Here is a 20543-nt window from a genome sequence, read left to right as displayed (position 1 = left end):
CACATTCATTGCAGATTCTCATTTGAAATGTTCACCCATTGTACTTCTGTGTTTGTAGAGCTCTATTTCATCAAGAGATCACAATGTTAACTTTTTTTCCCCTATAGAGGAAGCCTCAGTCCACTCTCACACCCAGTTTGGAATTAATTTGGCCTTCCATTATGAAATTACATGAGTTCAGGTGTAGCATCTCCCATTTGGCTTAACATTTTTGAGGGGATATCACAATATCTGTTAACTTTTGAGAACTTTCATTATTTAAGAAAACAAGTTAAAACATCTAAAAAGCTATTGTTGCAATGATATTGGTATCTTAAAATGCTGTAGTTTATACATGTAGCATACACATACCTCCACCACTAATCTTGTGTTATACCAAAAGTGTGTTATGTATGCATTGCTGAAGCTATTCCACAAGGACTGGTGGTCCAATCCATAAAGGCTTGACCATTTAGGGCAGCGGTCCCCAACCTTTTTTGCGCCACGGACCGGTTTATGCCCGACAATATTTTCATGGACCGGCCTTTAAGGTGTCGCGGATAAATACAACAAAATAAAACTTGTACTGGTACCGAAAAAAAAGAAAATTTATTCATAACACACGTGAAAAGACCAAGGAAAACCGAGTAAATGCTAAAAACGATAACAAAATAACGCTGAAAACCGATAAAATCCCTGAAAACTATACATTTCACACCTGAGCCTCAACTCTCGCGGCCCGGTACCAAACGACTCACGGACCGGTACCGGTCCGAGGCCCGGGGGTTGGGGACCGCTGATTTAGGGGGCGAGGTCAGCCGCAAGGAGGTTTAGGAGATTAACATTGTTGTTTTTTTAAAGAAAGAGTTGAGAAGGAAGTGTTGCCAGACGCAGTCTATGTGCTGGTGGGAGAGAAATGATGAAATTGATGGATGGCATATATAAAAAAAATAACTTGTATAATTTTCCCAATTTCTGTCTCACTGCTCTTGTGAAGCTCTGTCAGCCCTTTATTGGAGACCTTTTACAGCTGTGGAAAATGTAAAAAAGGCTAAGCTGCCGAGTTCTATTAAAGCTGCCAGATACTGTCTGAATCATTCAAGAGCCCTCCAACACGCTCTCTTGTTCTCGTCGTCTAAAGTTTCCTCTCCCCAAATGAAGCTTCAACAGAAAGCTTCTGTGAAGACCTCCCACTGAAAAACTTGTTGGTGTTAAAGGAAGGACACGGACAAGCACAGATCAGGGAGGCTTATTGCTCCCCGCTGCAGCAGTCACACTAGGAGGGCTCTGAAATCTGGGGTGGACCTGCTGGGAACTTGCATCCTTTCCCTTCATGTCTTCAATATCGCTCTTTCTTTGTTCTTTTTACTTGACAATTTTTGTGCCTCTCCCTTATATCAGAGAAGAAGGAGCCCTCTCTACAACCGAGGAAGAAGTAGTATTTGATATAGCTCTACTCTCTACCCACTTAACAAAATGGCACAGCTGCCTCTTCACCATGAGTCTTCCACTGACAGCTGAAAACGTTGAATTGCTTAACCTTAGGGAAAACGCAGTGTATAGAATGAGGCTTGTATTTTCTCAGCCTTGTGCAAAAAATGTTCATATGGCAATGTAATGTGACAGTTGTGCAACAAAGATGGGCTGAGATACTGTATGTGGCTAATAGTTTTTATGTAAGCAGTATTACAATTTTAGAGTAGGAGGAAAAGAGTGGTTTTCACAGCTGAAAAACAACATAAAGATTATTGGAAATCTCTAGGTAGGGGGGTGCTTAAAAGGATAATGAATAATAAAATAACCTCCTGAGTTTCAGTCTGACATTTCTAACTGTCGTGCTGTTTTAACCATTCCCATCCCACTATCCAGCTGACGACCTGCTCATCACAAAACATTATAAGGAAAACAAATTATATCCACAAGAGGTTGTAAGCTATCAGATATCAGCACTGATAAAACTGTTCATTCCTGCCCGCTGCCTTAAAAACCAATCATTATTTACCTTAGCGGTCCATGTATCTGGTTGTGATGACCTTTCAGTTGAACTATCATGAATGCCATAAACAGAGCCTTGGATTTAATGTTTTATTCAGTGTAAACATTAGATTAATTTATTTATATTTTATTTAACATTTCAGTATAAACATTGCTTTTTTTTTTTTTTCTTCATGTTTTTCAAACAAAAAGGCTCCTCAAGTTCTCAAGATTAGAGTGAATGTTAGTATTAAGGGATTTATTTTGTTTATTCCACTAACACTAAGCCCGAGTTTTCATTGCATCACAACTTTTATTATAATGGATTTAACATTGACGTGATGCACCCGCCTCAATGTGCCTTATAAGCGTGTTTGTCTGCGTGTGCACTGTGCACGCATTTGTGTGTGTGTGTGTGTGTGTGTGTGTGTGTGTGTGTGTGTGTGTGTGTGTGTGTGCGTTTATTTTGTGTGCTTTGTGAAGCGGTCTATCCGTATCCTTAAACAATGTGTTTATGCCTGTGAGTTTGCTTTCCTATGTGAGCATGCTTCACTGTGTGTGTGTGTCTTTGTGCGCGTGCGTGTGTGTGTGTGTGTGTGGACGACCTGGTATGTCATGCCTTTTGTCCTCTGTGTTTTTCTCTGCGTAGGGTGTGCTGCCCACCCCTTTGCTGTCCCCGTGGCAGGCACAGCACCAGGGCTTGACCCGTACCAGCATGCCCCAGCGCAGACAGAGTGAGTCACTAACACCCTTTGCAGCTATTCTCTGTCCTTCCATAACACAGCATATAGGGTCTGTAAAGTTTAACTTTGTCTCAAGTTAAAGCCTTCTAATCTACCGAGTCTTGTTTCCAGTTAGTAGAAGGGATTTTTTTCGCCTCATGATGTTCCAGAGCTGTTTGTGGTCTGTCTGCTTTTAGATTAATATGGGACAAGATTAGAAACAGGACAAATAGCTGTTTCTTGTTTGTTTTACTATACATAGTCTGACTTTTGGTCCTTTACAATTAATCCTCATGCATCCTCTTCCATTGCTTCCCCTGTATGACTTATTTTCTCCTTTTTTAGTTCTATTCAGTCAGAAATAACATCATTTATTGTCTTTTTTTAAAACCCGTAGACACCTGTATTTTAAGTCCGAGTTCTTATACTCATTCTACAGGAATGCTGTAAAAATATGCAGGGAAGAGAAATAAAAAATAACACACATAACATTGTCTTTGCCTATAGAGAAAGAGAAGACTATAGAAACAAGGGCAGGCTGGTCACAACAACCTCACCTATCTCAGTAGCTGTCACATGGCTTTTGTATTATGCAGTGCTGACAAGCTAGCAAGTAGAGGAGGCAGATAAAGAGAATGACAATGGGTAAATAGACTTCAGAAAATGCACATATGTGAGTGTGAAGAGCACAAAATGGAAAAAACAAACAAAGAAAAGAACCCACGCTGTGTTTCTTTGATCTACCTCAGTGGGACTTAGCTTTGTATCAAGAGGGGAAAAAAGTGACACAGGTATATTTTCTGGCATGTTTCAAATTATTACAAAATCACATTTTGACAGCTGTGTCCTCATTCCCCAGCCTTCAGTCAAAGTGCATTTTCTCCAACCAGTAAATTGCGTGGTCTAATTAAACAAAACAGCATCAAACAAAGGCGAAAAGGAAAAAAAAAAGGCTATGCACAGTTGAAGAAAAAAAGTAGGAGGATAGTGGTCATGACTTTTAAACCTACTGGAATATAATTGGTAGGCTGATGTATTTAGATATTACAATGAGACACTGAAACTGGAATGAATAAAAAGTGTATTTTTATTTTACTGGATAAACCACTAATGCTCTGACCCCCCTCAGGGAGCCCTGGCTGTAAACAAAGCAGCAAAGAGTTCCTGCCAGTAGTAATGGTCTTAAGAATAGGAAAAAAGAGAAGCGGTGCGAATGAAAGGAGGTCATAGTAAATGAATTAAATTGGTTTGTGGAACTAATGTGTAACCTTCTCTTGGGCTTTGTTCTAATTCTAAATGGCACAATAAATATGTGCCTTAGATGTCGGTAACCCTCTCTTTCTCTTTCTCCCGAATCTCATTTCATCCTGTCTTCTAATCCGTTAACCCCGCTCTCTCTCCTCATCTCTGTACTCTTGTCTGTTAAAAGTCTGAAAATGAATCTCTCACAGTGTTTCTTCTATACCTTTGCCTCCTCACACATAATGCCTATGCAAGGAGTGGAGCACCTAGTGCAGTACTTCACTGACACAGCGTGGTACAGTAATCCTCTCTTTAACATGAAATGGGCGTGCTGCCCACCTCCTGCTCGCTGGGCTGTTGTCTTGTGACACATGGCATGACAGAAGCATGTCTTTGTAATTCTGCGTTTGCATGATTAGCGTTTGGGTTTCAGTTTTGACTTCTTTCTATGCCTGCGTTTATTAATGGATATAAATTTGGGGTCACAGAGTTGTCACAGTTTTTTGAGTCTTCTGTCATGTTTTACAAATTTATTACGGCAATATTTTTTGTGCTTTTGCTTTTATTGTTTGTCTTTTAGTTAATTCCATTCTGTAATTTAACTATATAAGAACTGTTGTGGATGCTTTGGCTAATGTTTCTGTGTGTGGTTTGGTTTTTCTATATTTTATTCACTCATTAGGCACTCACTTTGATGGATGAAGGGTATTAAAGGGAGTAAGATTTTCAAATAGCCTCATGTTATTGGATGTGAGTGTATATTTACTGCTGTCCTGAGTAATCACAGTCTTTCTAGCTCCCCTATCAAATGCAGCTACGCAACAAGGCAAATCTAAGTACTCACACATACTCTCAATCTTTCCACAGCTCTTATTTCAACACAATCCACCACCACGAGCGACACATGAAGTCTAATCTTGCTTTAAAATTGAGTGCCACCATATTGACGATCCCATCTGCTTATGTGCAGCAATCACATAGTCTTCCTGCTAAATGGCAATTATTTGCATCCTTTCACTTCACATTCTTGCAGGTTGCTTTTCTTAATAACAAACCATTTCTCGTGACATGTTGAGGGTGGGTGGAGATGATTTTATTGTAGTGGGATGTGAGATCTTCCAGGTGTCACAAATTAACATGATTTTTTTTTTTTTTTTTTTGGGTTCCACTGGTGATTTTGTGTAAAAGTGATAGCTATCATTAGTGAGCTGTGATATTTTCTTGGCAGTGCAGTGAACTGCTCAGAGTGATTGCTGCTAATTATTAGTATCTGTAGCAGATAGCTGCAGATGCAAATAATTGCTGACTATGACCCAAATGATACAGGATATCTCTACTAGCGAAAGCTGTAAATATATGGGCTCATTACAAAGCTTGCAGTTAGACGTAGAATATGACTGCAGTTCTTACAAACATTTCAGTCTGTATGAAATGTGAAGCACACTGTCAGAAATAGTACAATGCATGTATTCGTCTGGTTTTAGTATGTTTTGCTCTGAATAAGTCAGAGGCACAATGGAAATAAGGTCATGTTAATAATGTCACTCACCTTTTTAGATGATGCTTGATTCATATGATAATTACTTTTGTGACATCACTTCTAATTTGTGGATTATGTCTCACACTGAGTCGTGATATACATGAGATATTAAGATGCTGATGGGTCGACTGGTGGACTAATCGGAGCTTATTGTAAGATGCAAAAGAAGCCGAAATTATTCAGACTTCATAATGACAGACTTTGAATCTAGAAGTATAAAAGCAGCATTTTTTTTTTTTTTAAATGAGCAAACTGAAAACGAAAGGTGAACAAGGGTTTTGTAACACGCTAGTGGACGTCTTGTGGCAGGGGACCAGGAGATGGAGCTGTGGCCTCAGACATGCTCTCTCACACTTAAAATACAAATGACTGATGGTACAAACAGATCCAGCATCCTGACCAGTGCAGCTATATATTCCTGTCCTTTGAGATCCCTTCACTTCGAACTCACAGTGAATATGTTCTGCTGAAACTGAGTTCAGGCTTTTTAGAAGCTTTTGATGGTTCCAGGTGGATTTGGATCCTACAGGCACTGCTCAAAGAAGAGGAGCCAAAAGGCTGGTCTTCTGATTTCTGATTGTAAAAACTGGCAGTACAAACTAAATAGGCTAGAAAGGCTAGAAATGTCTTGAAGCATTTTTATATACGTTTGGTCATGAACTACTTTGAAAATGTACTTGGATAAGATATCTGCAAGTACAGGAGTAGAATATTGATTTTTTTCTTGTTGCATCTGATGCAAGGATCTCAGCTTTTGCTGGACTTCTTATAGATACAGTAACCACTGTCTGGTCCTGTAATCTGCTGCTTATCTGCACCTGTGTTACAGGGTGGTTGCTATAAAAAGGTTATCTTATGTCACTGTTCATCTTTGGTAAAAAAAAAAAGATGTATTTAGTGAAGCAGTCATGCAGAATAATATATAGAATCTGTTTGCTTTCCCCTGGCTACATCTAAACAAATAAAGCAGGTGATGCGTACATCGTTTGTTACATAGATAAATAAAACACTTAAAATACAAGCTAATTGCACACTGGCTCTGTCAGCTTAGACTGTGTATATAAAAGATAGCTCTAGCTTCTGAGTTTGAATACAACACCATATATGGATGTGACTTAAATTTGCATTCTTTCACATGGCCTGCAGAGGGCGATTCCTACGGGTGTAAAAGGGTCTTTGTCTTCCTTGCTGTGTGATGTCAGTAAACACTTTGCTGATGAGTTTATGTCTGTTGCAATCACTAGTTTTAAGTCTCCTTTAATAGAGCAGGATGTTCGTTTTTTCAAATTATAGTCCCCGTTAGTGTTCATAAGGGTAGGGCTGCTCGATTATGGCAAAAATGATAATCACGATTATTTTCACTGAAATTGAGATCTCGATTATTTGACGATATTTATTTAACAATAACAATGTATTGAATAATGACTTTAAAGATTGTCAAAAAATAATATAAAATAGTGTGCAAATACTGATAACAGTGCAAATGTTTGCAATATAAAAAATAAATGAAAAATGTAAACATCTATGTTTAGTGAACTTTGCAGTGTTGCTCTGTGGTGCAGCTACAACACCGTAGCAAAGTTTACACACTATGTCTACTTGATCCACGTCTGACTCCGTGAACCATAATGTTTCCACACCACTGAAGTTTTTTTTTACCTCTCTTTTCAACCAACAGCAGTCACTCTCCTCTCCAAATAACTTCTGCTTAGCTTTCCGAGCTTCCCTCGGGTCCTCTTAATCAGCGGTCCCCAACCCCCGGGCCTCGGACCGGTACCGGTCCGTGAGTCGTTTGGTACCGGGCCGCGAGAGTTGAGGCTCAGGTGTGAAATGTATGGTTTTCAGGGTGGTTTTCAGCGTTATTTTGTTATCGTTTTTATCGTTTACTCGGTTTTCCTTGGTCTTTTCATGTGTGTTATGAATAAATTTTCTTTTTTTTGGTACCGGTACTAGTTTTATTTTGTTGTATTTATCCGCGACACCTTAAAGGCCGGTCCATGAAAATATTGTCGGGCATAAACCGGTCCGTGGCGCAAAAAAGGTTGGAGACCGCTGCTCTTAATTGTTGTGACACGTGTTCGAAATGCAGAGAGGTGCGCTCGATTTGCCACACGGAGCAGCGCGAGAGTAAAGCACGAGGGAGGGGCTAATAATCGGCTCAGTCATTTTTAATGATCGTTGAAAGCCCAGATCGTAATCGTGATTAAAATTCGATTAATTGAGCAGCCCTACATAAGGGTGATAATGCAGGGTGTGGGCAAGCTTACTTTAAATGTAACGAACTGGTAGAATGTCAGCGTCCTTCCGTTTGATCCAACCTGCGCTTGTTCTGTGTGGTGTCAAATAGCTATGATAACAAAGACGAAACCGCTCAGCACAAGCCTTCAAAAACAGATCAGTCCAGCTGGTGACGTCCCCGACTATGTCCATCTTTTATATACAGACTATTGCTTTGAAACAATTCGATGTAGTCAAAGTAAAATAAGTTTACGTTGAGTCTGTGTCAGCAGCTCTTTTGTTTTTGGACGGGATAATTAGCTCCTCTCATCCAGGTGTGCATGGTTTTGTGCTCATAAACTGGATGTCCCCTATTGGAGGGCAACACCATGGTTGGTATGAATTTTGTGTGGTTCAACAGCTCAGCATGTTCTCACGTAGGCAGCGTGTATTGTAGCTCCCAGTTTGAATATTTTGAAGCCCCACTGCAGCAGTGATTGCAAAATAATTCAAAAGTGTCAGTAGATTTCAGACTCGCACAACAAGGTTATTCTCCTCTGCTGAATCAGGGCTGCCTTTGTGCCTTTTCTTCTTTTTAATGTAGGACTAGTTCAGTGGCTGGTAATTGAAACAGGCTGTGATATTGTGAGGGTCGCAATTTTCCATGAGGTTCAAAGATACTTGGGGAGGATATTTATTCACTTATTTATTTAAAACTGTCTACTTCAGAAACATGTTAATAAAACACTGCCTGTATATCACACACTTAGTGTTCACTTATTGATACACTGTTCCTTTTTCTTTTACCCCACAGCCTCAAATACTACGGCCTTTCAACCCCTGTCTCAACGAGCACCTCCAACAGGGAAAACTAGTAAGAACAACCCCTACCGTGGGCCGCAGTGACCTCACAAGGAGTAAATCAGAGGAAGCAACCCATTTAGATGCTGACCGTCCTCTTAAAGCAGTTGTGGCAGATGCGTCCGGGCCAACAGGCCCTGACAAGCTGAGTCATCTCCCGAACACCAACCTGCACCGCCTGGGTTCTGGAGCTCCACAGGGGATAACTGCCAGGGACAGTCCAGCATCAGCAGCACAGCATGAGAGGAGAGCCCCCGCTGCGGTACTGCAGAACTCTGTCACTGCTAGATCTGCTGGTTTGACTTGCCCTCGCATGCTGCAGCCTCCTCGCTTTCACAAGCACGTTTCTCTCCCTGCACTCAAACCAGGGGGCACTGGTGGCTTTGGCTCTCTGAAGCCGGGGTGTTCCTTAGGGCCTCTGGCTAACCAAGTGAAGCAGCTGCCGCCTCCATCTAGAGGCCTTCCCTGCTTTAACACTGGACCCCAGGTGCAAGCTCAAAGTCTGTTTTGTACTTCACTGCTTCAGCCTCGCAGGGATCCAAGTTACACCAGTTCCAGCCGGGAGGAGCACAGCCTAAAGGAGCCTAACCAGGGTACACCGAGACCCCGGGTCAGCCAAGTTCCCGATCCCTTTGAGTCACTCATGCCTCCCAAAGCCAAAGATTCCCTGAGGACCTGAAATCCGTCCATCATAACCTAAAACTGAAATTACTCTGACATTGATAGTCATCTCCTTCGCCTCCTAGCTCATTACTAATATATATGAGACATTCAAGCACTGCCTATTGTTTCTAAATTAACCACTTCAACATGATTGATCAAAATGTATTATGTAGACGGACCTTATTTTCACTACTGTCCACACTTGTGAGATCGAAGGGTTTTGATGAGGAAGTTAGTTTTGCACATGAACATGAAGGCTGCAGATGGAAGAAAAGAGTGTTACCAGTTTTGTTTTCTTTTAATACCCACTGGCTAATGTCACATTTTAAAGTCCAAGTTCACTCGTTCCTCACACAACCGTGCCCTTTGACACACAGGTGCATTTGGTTTTAAACATAGTGGTGACATGAGTTTGACCTTCGCTGTGTAATAGACAGCCTGGGGGGAAACCGAGGGAAAAAAGAAAGTGGGAAAGAGGCAAGAAAGTGAATGTGAAATGGGGCTAGAGACAGAAAAAAAGAAATTTGTCAAAGCGCTCTGGAGTTGTCGCTTCTAGAATGAGAATATGTGTAGGTAAACGTGTCTGAGTGTGCGCATATGTATTTTTTTTAAAGATAGAGAAACGTAGTGTTGAGAGATGGATTTAAAAAACAGCTCCACGCTGTAGGTGTTCACATCCTTCCAGTTCAGCTCACTACACTTACATCCTGAGTGAACTTTCAAACCATGCACGTGGTAGCAGAAGGGTTCACAGACCTTTTGTGTCAATGCACTGTGATGGAAATATAGGCACTGAAAAATAACAAAAGGCTGGTGGTGGGGATATAATTAGAAACAGTGTGCAAGTGAGGAATTAGCTTTCATAATGTAGTGGAAAGAAGCAGCATAATAAAGCACTCACACACTTAAGTGTGCTCAGGGACAGTGGAAGCGCACTCATATCTATATGTGCAAACACAGACAAAATACACTGTTATTTCAGGGTTACTTTGTGCAGTTTTAGATGAAAACGACTGAAGAGTAAAATGAGATATGGTGAGAAGGAAATGGTATGTTTAAAAAAAAAAAAAAGCAAAGTTAATATCTGGATAGTAAAATCGTTGCTACAAGACAATGAACTTTTAAAACATACTGAAAAAGAGTAAACAAAGGGTGATCTGCCCAATTTCAAACATCAACATGTGGTAGAAGAAAATATCGCAAGTCAAACTCAGGTTGAGAATGGTGAATAAAACTGAATAAAACATCATTTGTGAGTTAATTAAATAACTTACAATGCACGCTGACTTTCTTGAAACAACTTTTCCTTTAATCGCCCACACGTGGAAACGTCAACTAATGGGGATTCATTAGATGTGTGAAGCTGCTGCCTGGAGAAAAAGCGTGCGCGCTGAGCTGCTGTCGTTTTTGTTTTTTTCCCTATTCCACCGTCTCTCCTCTCACTCTCTTGCATGTCTCTTTGGGAACATCAAAGGTATTAGCGCGGTATTTTCAGGTGGGGAGCCTTCAGGGCTTTGGTGGTGTTTCTGTGGGAGTTTTGCAGAATTGTGTTTATCGCTGCTTTGCGAAGCCCTTTTGCAGTCAAACGCTCTCGAAATGTCCCTGAACGGAGAGCAGCAGTGTGTTAAAAAGGCCTTCTGACAGCAGCTCTGCTCTCTCCTCTGTCACGCCGCGTGACCGCTTGGTGTACGCCTCTGGCAGTGTCCGGTCTACTGCGTCCAATAATGCACCCTACAAAGACAGAGTGAGACAGAGGGGGAGAGAGAGACACACACATGAGTTGTATAGACGCACATGTACAGGAACTTTGGCAGAACTCAAAGAGACGCGAAACTCAGAAGAGACGCAGACATCATTTCACACTTTCCAACAGTCGCACAAGTGCACCTACAGGCCAGCACTCTGAGTTCTTTAACAAAGTGCATGAAAGTGTATCTGTGTTGTTTTGGAAGTGCTCACAAAATGAGGTCTCCAAGTAAACACTCATCTGTTTGCCTGCTGTAGCCATAAAAAAGATGCCCATCTCTAGATTACCCTGGAAATGGATAGAGGCTTGTGTTTGTTTGTGATTGAGGATCCATGTGGCTGATAATACATGTTTACCTGTTGGATGGCTCAACATTGTGCCAAGCCAGCCAAGCAGTCAGCAGTGCTCTGTGAAGCCAAGAAAAGCCCATTTCTTATAATGAAAATGGAACGTGGACAGGAAGACACACCCAGAGTGTAAGATAGGTGCCCAGCAAGAGACAAAGAAAAGCTGAAAACAATTTATAAAAGTAGTGAAGGTGCTAATGATCAACACAAGCCCTTTCTGGCAGACTTGTCTGTAAAATGTCACGAAGGACAGAATGCATACAATCTTTGTCTGCACTGTGGTCTAGAGAATAGCCTGCGCCCCTCAGCTGTGTCATTCACTGCTAAGTAATGCCAAACAGGAAATCAATGTTGCCTGCTGTGTGTATTTGTATGTGTGTATTTATGTGTGCGTATCTCCAGACACCTCTGGCTGCCAGTGTTTTGCTCTTGGAGGAAAGAGTGTGTGTGTGCGTGTGTGTGTGAGAGAGAGACAGAGGCAGTGAGAGATCCATCAGCCCAGGCCAAACGCAAAGCCATGCCAGGGAAAACAGGGCAGTACCATGCCTCTCTGTGCTGTATTCCCAAGCTCCAAATCAATGTCCTTGTTCAGTTTAGCAGTCAAGCAAATCTCTCTTGCCTGCTATGCTTTAACAAAACAGGGCTAAAAACTCTAACAACTTGGATCAGTCCTAATGCAGGAACTTGATTCGCTTTATTTTTCAGAGAGGACGCACAAATTATAAAGCTGCATTGCACAAGAGGGGAAAAATATATATTTTCTGCATTATTATTCTGAATGAAAGAGGAATGCAACTTTTTGCAAAAGGAAAAAAAATGCACAGAGAAAAAAACACAACAAACACAGAGAAAAAAAGGTGTATTTACAGCTCAAGGCTTCATATAAAGGCTTTTTTTTTTTTTTTTTTAAAGCTGTGGGGCATTTTAGCACCTTTAGCTGATTGTTTTGATTCACTCACCACATTTTTTGCATTCATTTATTTATTTTTAAAGAAATATTTAATAAGACCAATATTCTGTTGAGTTACAAATTCGCTACTTCACCTTAAAGAATAAGATGTTGGCAATTGCAACTGTATTTTTTTTTTTTTTTTGTGGCTCTCATTGGCCAAAAAGAAAATAACAAAAATAAACGAGAATCAGAAAAGTTAATGTGAGTTTGAAATGATTATCAGGAACAGATGTTCCTTTAGCAACCACTCTCATCTCTGATGACGTTTTTAAAGTAAAAGCTTGATTCTTGAAAGATGTAGGTTAGTGTTTCTTCAGCAGCTGTATGCTGTCATACTTGACTTGTGGTTCTGTGACACGGTGTGATGTGCTGATGTACGTTTTAGAGCAGATTCGCCATTCAAGTGTTACTTGCCAGCTGAATCACCAACTAGAAGTTTACAGTGTAAGCAGATAAGGCGCCACAGTGTAGCAGTTCATATTCCCATAATATCCAAGGTCACGGTATTTATCACTACATATTCTCCTTCATCAGCTGCTCGCAGCTCTTATGCACTGTCTCAAGTATACTGTGCAATACTGTTTGGAGCAAAAAGAAGGCATGCTAAACTGTACTTGTAGCAATCTTTTTGGGGATAATTTATCTGAATTTAAGGAGCTACACCTCATACACTCCCTATCCAGTTTTCTATGCTCTTGTCACTACAGGCTATTTGTTTTCATCTTTGTGCCCCCACCCTTCAATTCTTTCATCTCTCATTAGTACATGTGGATCTGCCTGGCCCAGGAGCCTCCGGTAGCCCCCTCTGAGACCTTTCCCAAATCTCTGCCTCAATTCATGCTTACTCTATCTGCCATTACCTACTAGAAAAATGCTTTCAAATCTAAAGAGGATGTGGTACCAGCTATTGAAATGCAAATTATAAAAAAAAAAAAAAAAATCAGACATTTAAAAAATTGTAATTTGAGGCACTTTAAATTACATTAGTTCTTAATGCTGAATGACAATTAAACTGTCTTAGGGGCGATACTTGGTTTAGACAAAATCTATTTTGCTTTATTTTACGCTCTCTTCTCTCCCTGTTTGTTTCTGTTTGCAAAGTCATATTTTTCTAGGAAGACTTGTGAGACAGCAATAAAGTTTGAACCAAATAAGCTGAGGAGGGTGTTTTGGCTAATTTTCAGTTTGAGTCCTGTCATGTTTTGGTTCTTTAATATTTGTAATATGTTTTTCGCATGTCACCAACAAAGCTGCCGATTTCAGTTTAAGATAAAACTGAAGCCTCATTCTTATTTTGGTCTTCTTGTTTTTCATGTCTGCTGGTTGTTTTACTGTGGAAATAAATTGTGCTTAAAAACCAAATGTGCTTTTTAGTAATGCTTTTTAAAATGAATGTTAAATTTGTGGGAATAAAAAAATAAAAATGGGGAAAAAACTCCAAACAATAGATGTAACTTATGTTCATTTTGAGATAGGAATTGTGAGAGGAAGATAGACAAACATAGACTTGGATATTACTTTACAGTATGTTATCACTGAGAAGAAATGCCTCCCTGTCAAATTAAACTAAGTAGCATCTCTGTTCATTACAAACCATGCAGCCTCTAGACACCTTGCATATAGTCCATTTAATAATGAGGTTACATGCTTCAGAGATGATGGGTGGGTAACAGACTGCCAAGCGCAAGAAGTAGCGTGACACTGTCATTAACTTCGAAAAGTGGGAGATGGAGTGCAAAAGGTTTTCCCTTGAAAGGAAGCTAAAGTGCTTTCATCATAGACTGTCAAATCTATGCTTAAAACTTTGTTGTCATATTGCATACTGCAGGTTACTCCTCAGAGAACAGAGGTTCAGTGGAGTAATTATACTGAGGGAATTTAAGTGTGAAGGAATGTTTAAAAATACAATCTAATCCCCAAATTCACCCTGACATTGCTAACGCCGTAGTTAATACACAGATTAACAAAATCAGTGCAGAAGAGGCCGACATGTTCAGTGTGTCTCACTGAACATATCTCCTTGCACGCTCATACAGTAAGTAGAGCACACTAAGTAGAGCAGGTATGCATGGAGCATGAATTTCGAATGTTAAAAATCAAACACATCAGGCTGTGGACTTAGCAGAAATGACGATTTGACATCTAAACATCTAGTCATGACAGACTACATTTTTTGATTCCTGTACTTCTACTGCCTGAAAATTGTTTGGTCCCTTCCTTTACACTGCACAACCATGACGGCAATGTTTGAGGCTGACAGGTCTATAACATTCTACACTGAGTCTCATGGCAGCAACTCAATGCATTTAGGCATGTAGACATAGTCAAGATGACCTGCTGAAGTTCAAACCAGGTATCAGAATGGAGACAAAGGTCATGTAAGTGGCTTTAAATGACCGGCTGGTCTGAATGTTTCAGAAACAGCTGATGCTTCTAGTGTTTACAGAGACTGATCTGAAAAAGAGAAAATATCCCGTAAGCAGGAGTACTGTGGGTGAATGTGCCATGTTGACGTCAGAGGTTAGAGGGAAATTGCTAGACTGCTTCAAGCTGATAGTAAAGCAACTGTAATTCAAATAACTGTTATTACATCCAAGGTGTGCAGAAGAGCATCTCTCAACAGACAGCAGATTGAACCATGAAGCAGCAGAAGACCACACAGAAGACCAAAGAAATAGCGTAGGTGGGGCGGCTAAGAAACTAAAAATGGGTCAAACAAAGTGCGATGCACCAACATCGCTGGGAAGTAGTCAAATATGTTAGATTTGAAGGCAACTTTTCCAACTCTCTTGCTAAGTAAATACAATAAGAATGAAAGGAGTCTGTTTTTATGGTCTCATGTGATTCTTTTTTTAGTCTTTATGTACTCCTGTATTCTCTGTTATCTGAGGCGTTTTTCTTTGAATCTCAGTGGAGATTCAAATATAGATCCAAAGATTGGCATACCCCTTTTCAGCTGTAAGTTTAAGCAGTTTTTAGCCAATTACTGCACACATACAGACACACACACTGTCACCTCACACCATATTTTCTCCTGTGCAAAAGTGAAAAAAGTAAATAAACTGATCCCCCTGCTAAATTTGTAAGTTTGCTCACTTTCAAAGAGTTGTTTCATTTTAATAGCGAGAGGGAGAGCCATGCAAATCAATTTAGAACTTTTATGTGTTTTTATGGATTTTTGATTGATAGTCTGTCTCTCGATTAAAATGAAACTGCTATAAAAATTAGAGACTCTTCATTTATGTATGACTTACAAATTCAGCAGGAGATCAAATTATTTTTCACTCCACTGTAGCTTTCCATCATATTCACTAAATATTATAAATAATATATTATTCACTAAAATCTAAAATGAAAAGTTCTTGATATTTGGCAACTTGTACATTTCACTGATGGGCATAGCACTTATTTTCAATCTTTTCTAGGGGGTGCCATCATTTCTGTCGAGGCCAACATAAATTAGTTTTTTCTTCTTCTCTTGAATCACAATTCAAAAGCAACATCTGAGATTTTCATTGGTTAATTTTCAGTAAATGTTTAATTATTATTACTTTTGTCAAGTTTTTCTTTCTTTAACGGAAGGACACAGTATCAACAATTTCTGTAGCTGTCTTCTATTGATCTCATTGCACTGAGCTACCAGGTGCTTCTTGATCAGTGTGGATGTTGACTTTCTACTACTAGCCTGTGGGTCCTTACTGGATGCATTAATGATCAGCTGACCTAACAAAGTAGCCAATGAGTGCATGTATATCTGTTGATCACAGGCAGATAGCACAGTTTTCACCACAGTATCACACTGGACGTCAATGACTCCACAGAAATCTGTGCAAAAATGCTCCCCAAGAGCATGAGAGGATAACCTATATCTAACGCCCACCTTCAAATCGGGGATCTATTCAAACGTTTACTTTTTCTTTCAAATAAAGTCAGATCAGCTAAAAATATAATTAATAAAAGAAAATTGCTCCAGACACATGTTGCTTATATTTATGCATTCCAACAAGCTTTCCTTCCAACATGCAACTTCAGAGACTTTGGAAAGAGGTAATGATATTTACACTGTGCTCTTTGCTGGTTAGACTTTAATCATAGCAGCTGTGGGCTCAAACTGCTCTTCCTGACTTTGCTTCTTGAGATGTCGTCTGCTGAAATCACAGCTTCTCTTTATCACCTGCCTGTTGTGTCTTGATGTGTTGGCTCTGCTGTGTGTTGCGGGTCTGCTGCCTGCTTTGTTGCTCTGCTTGTTTTTTTTTTTTTTTTTTTTTTCTCTTTATAAATGACATCAGAAACAGCAGTATGCGACATTACGTGATGGCAGAGCTTCAGTTCATCCTTTGTCATTTTTTTTTTTTTTTTTTTTTTTTTTTTTTTTAATAAATAGGACAGGGGGAATGAATGAGAGAGAGAGGGGGAGAGAAAGAAAGAAAACCCAAGGGGAGAAGAGACGGTGAGAAGGGGGGGGAAGAGAGAGAAAAAAAAAAACTCCTGGGTCACCTGTATGGAGAAAAAACAAACAAACAAACAAACAAACAAACAAACAGAGGAGACAGCAAACAACAAAGAGCAACATAATAATAGAGAAAACAAAGCACCATCACAATAAACTAGCTAGTCATAGATATCAGTATTTACTAAGTAATAAACGATATTGTGCAGCACGCAAGATAGACAGCGCACAGTGTGCTTTGAGGCAGCAGCCAAGAAAGCTTTAGTCCGCGTCTGTGAATACCCATGTGTGCATACCTGTGTGGATCAGCATGCTTGCATTCCAAAGGTTTCTCCATGTAATGATCTGCTAGGGAGTGTGGGGGGGCCATAGCCCCGTCCTCCAGGGTGTGAAGCGGGTATGGAGGAGATCAAAACTCCAGACATCCAGAGGCCCCCAGAACACAAGAGACCATGGAAGACCAACAGAGGGGCAGCCGCGCCACTGTTCCAGTAAGAGCTGAGGAGAGTCCCAGATGAGGGCTCACTCAGCAGCCGCGGAGCAGAAGCCAGGGGGGGTTGCAGTGACGCGCCCGTGAGCTCCGCCGGCCCCCAGCTGCGCCTGAGTGACCGAGCCCTAGGCCGAGAGGCCGGGGGCACCCCACCTCCAAAGGGGCCCGAGCGAGCCCCAGGCCCCAGGCCCCGACAAGCGGCCGCCAAGGAGTGAGCCGGTGTGTACCCGGACGCCCACCCCCAGACACAAAGAACCACCAACACACCGACACCTGAGGGAGTCCGCCACCGGCAGGGGAAGTGGTGGTGGGTGGAGATAGGCCTCCAAACCTTGGAGGGCCTGAGGTGTCCCCAGAGAGGTGGCGGTGTTGCTCTGCTTGTTGTTGATCTCTAAGCTTCCACTAGGCTATGTTTTGCAACTGGATTAACCCCTATGCAATGTTTGTGTTGGTTTGTATTTTGAATGAACTCCCTGTACGGGCTGAACTGTGCTATGAATAGACAAGCAGGGTATTCATGATTTACACTTCAGGTATTGTGGGCTGAATTGATTTTAAGCTGTTTTTACACTTCACTTTCATTGTTGATTATTATTTGAGCCGGGGAGAGGCTGTCTCTTACTCATTGCAATCTCAGCAAAAGATAATTATGGAAATTAGCTTTCCTGATTTTCGCCTTAAACACAGCTGACTAACACGATTGTTTCTTGTGATCTTAGCCTCATGGCAAACTTAACAAACTTTGGTCATCCACAAGTTCCCAGTCCCCTTCATCACTGCATACTTAATATTACCTAAAGAATATTTTTGCACATATTAACTGTTTGTTTTTTTTTGTCCTAGCTTCCTTTTTTTTGAGCTGCTGATTAACATTTAAGGCTGTTGCACTCGTTGCCAACCTTGAGTTCAGTCTGTCTGCTGCACTGTATATTAATTTGCATATCATTGCTTTAAAATGTCATGTTAGTGGCTGCTCAAAGCTCATATTTATCAGTTTAAATTACTAGTCAAGATTTTCTGCTGCACAGCTTACAAGCATTACATGATATTGTATATACTCCATAACTTTCTGTCTGACGTGCCTTCCAGGATAATGACCTCATAGTGGGTAGTACCTGACCTAAACATAGTCAAGTTAATAAGGACTGTCATGTTTTAGTGGGGGGTAGTGTTTTTGTTATTATGCCCCCGTCTCCATTTTTTGAGCTGTGTTAATTAAAAGAAATGAATTTAAACTCACTTTTTTGACAACAATTGGACATAGTTATTGTCACAGGACAGGAGCAAGGCAGCAGTGGGAGAGGAGAATGGGAAGGCCTTCAGAGACAGGGTTTTAAATAGCCTGGGAGAAAACTGGCCAGGTGTTGTACATTTCGGGCCATCTTCTGAATCTTTACCCAGGAAAAGATGTCTGTGCAAGTGAATGAGGCCATCATTATGCTAAGAAATTAACCCATCAAAGAGAGAGCAAAACTTGAGTGGTCAAGTCAGTACTATAAACGAGGTATGTAGCCCTGTAATTGTGAAGGTGTACAACCATAGACCCGTTCACAAATGGCCACGCATAAAGTTTACCAGTTGCAAACTACTAGTTACACTCAGGAAAAGAAGGACAATTATCACTTTTCCAGTGCAACTCTATCACTGAGCACAGTAAGCACATGTCTGTGAAGGTTCTCAGTCATCCAGGTCACCATAGTCTAAGGAGCTTGGAAAGAAAAGCATCTGAACTTCTTTAAGTTACTTGAAGATGTTTCACCTCTCATCCGAGAAGCTTCTTCAGTTCTAAGAGCAATTGGTGGAGAGTCCCAAATTTAAGCCCTATGGGAGTTTCCCCAAGAGGGTCAAGGACCCCCTATTGATCCTCTACCTAATTACACAAGCCAAGGTGTGAAAACGGGTGTGGGTCACAATCAGTCATGGTTTTGGGTGAACCCGTTGTGAAACCTAGCCCCACACTATCATGTGATTTACTGCACTCAAATGGATGTGAGTGGGTGTTGAGGCATCTGGCAAGGGATCTCAAAACTGGATTCAACATGGCAGACAGTGGGTTTTGTAAGCCACCGCCTCTGTTCAAAGATGGTCATTCACAGTGGACATAGATGGCTTCTTTCAGCACATCGGTGCTTACTGATGATGTTACTCCTGACAGAAGCAGCAGGATTAATCCTGAAGTGCACAGGGCTATACTCCCAGATTCAGCCAAATGTTACAAAGCTGATCAGACAACATTTCAAAGTGCAAATGAATAATGACTCAAAGCATAATTCAAAAGCAACCCAACAGTTCCTCAATGCAAAGAAATGGGATATTCTTCAATGACTAAGTCACCCACCTGATCTCAGACCAACAGAGGAAATATATATATATATATATTTATCTTTATCTTATTCTTCCCAGTTAAATTTACCCTTCATTCTAATTTGTGTTGTACAGTTATTTCATTTTTAACCTTAATTTATATTTTATTCCTTCCTAGTTAAATTTACCCTTTTTAATTTTTCATATTTATTTCCTATCTTATTCATAGCCTTTTCCTTTTTTGTTTTCTTTAGGTCACGAGCAGTTGTCCAAGCATTTCACTACATATTGTACTGTGTATGACTGTGTACGTGACAAATAAAATTTGAATTTGAATTTGAAATGCAGTATTTGGTGATGTCTATTTACAGTCATTGGCTGCAAAGGATAAATGTTGAAAACAATTCTTTTTTTTTTTTTTTTTTTTTTTTTTAATTTGATTGATTTAAAATTCACTGTGGTTGGGTACAGAGCCAAAACGTCACACAATAACAGCTGCTGACATTTAATATTCACATGTAGAAATCGTGTTATTTGAAATCATTTGTTACTAAGCTGAATATTCAGTGAACAAGCATGTTTATGCTGCAGCTGTATATTTCGAGGGAGATGCTTTACAGTGTTTGGACTGTTGTTCCTGTTCCTGTTCACAGTGTAGTAAGTGGAGCATAAAAGGTAAACAGGACATTGTTAATGATAATTGTACAGTATGTGATTTGATTCCCTGGTGTGCTCTTGCAGGGTTAATGTAGGGACCAGGCTGAGCTAAATGAGTAGTTTCACAGTGTACTTGATTGCATTGCAGAAGGTTTTTGCTGAGGCTGAAGCTGACAGATGGTATTTTGCATATCAAGTCAGTTTTAAAGGGGTTATTGGAATTATATAGCATGCTGTCTGTATATCATGTAATAACGATGGTTTATTTATAAAGCACTTTATCAACATCAGCAACAACAAAGTGCTTTCCAAGGTCACTATAAAGGCAAGAAACATTTCTACAAATATATCATTAATCCATTAAAGTCAATCATGACGACTAGGAGAAAGGAACGTGA

The 20543-nt window shown here is 40.4% G+C and overlaps 1 protein-coding gene across 3 annotated transcripts in view; it reads left to right on the top strand.

Moving 5' to 3' along the window:
- The window catches only part of ccser2a (coiled-coil serine-rich protein 2a), a 53156-nt gene extending 39550 nt beyond the window's left edge, over positions 1 to 13606 (top strand). For 2 of the 3 annotated variants that reach the window (XM_085296492.1, XM_085296493.1), the window contains one exon: positions 8489 to 13606. In XM_085296492.1, the coding sequence (XP_085152618.1) occupies positions 8489 to 9214 (726 nt within the window). In that variant the 3' untranslated portion in view covers positions 9215 to 13606. Of the gene's footprint in view, positions 1 to 2602; positions 2688 to 8488 lie in introns of all 3 variants that reach the window. The other variant, XM_085296494.1, reaches the window with a different exon arrangement.
- The last annotated feature ends 6937 nt before the right edge of the window (positions 13607 to 20543 follow it).

Source organism: Mchenga conophoros, linkage group LG13 (genome assembly GCF_057382185.1).
Source record: "Mchenga conophoros isolate Kocher_MC1m ecotype Shallow Benthic linkage group LG13, M_conophoros_male_GT1.1, whole genome shotgun sequence".
NCBI lineage: Eukaryota > Metazoa > Chordata > Actinopteri > Cichliformes > Cichlidae > Mchenga > Mchenga conophoros.
The sequence above is the reverse complement of the archived record's forward strand: the minus strand, read 5'-3'. Positions and strand labels throughout refer to the sequence as shown.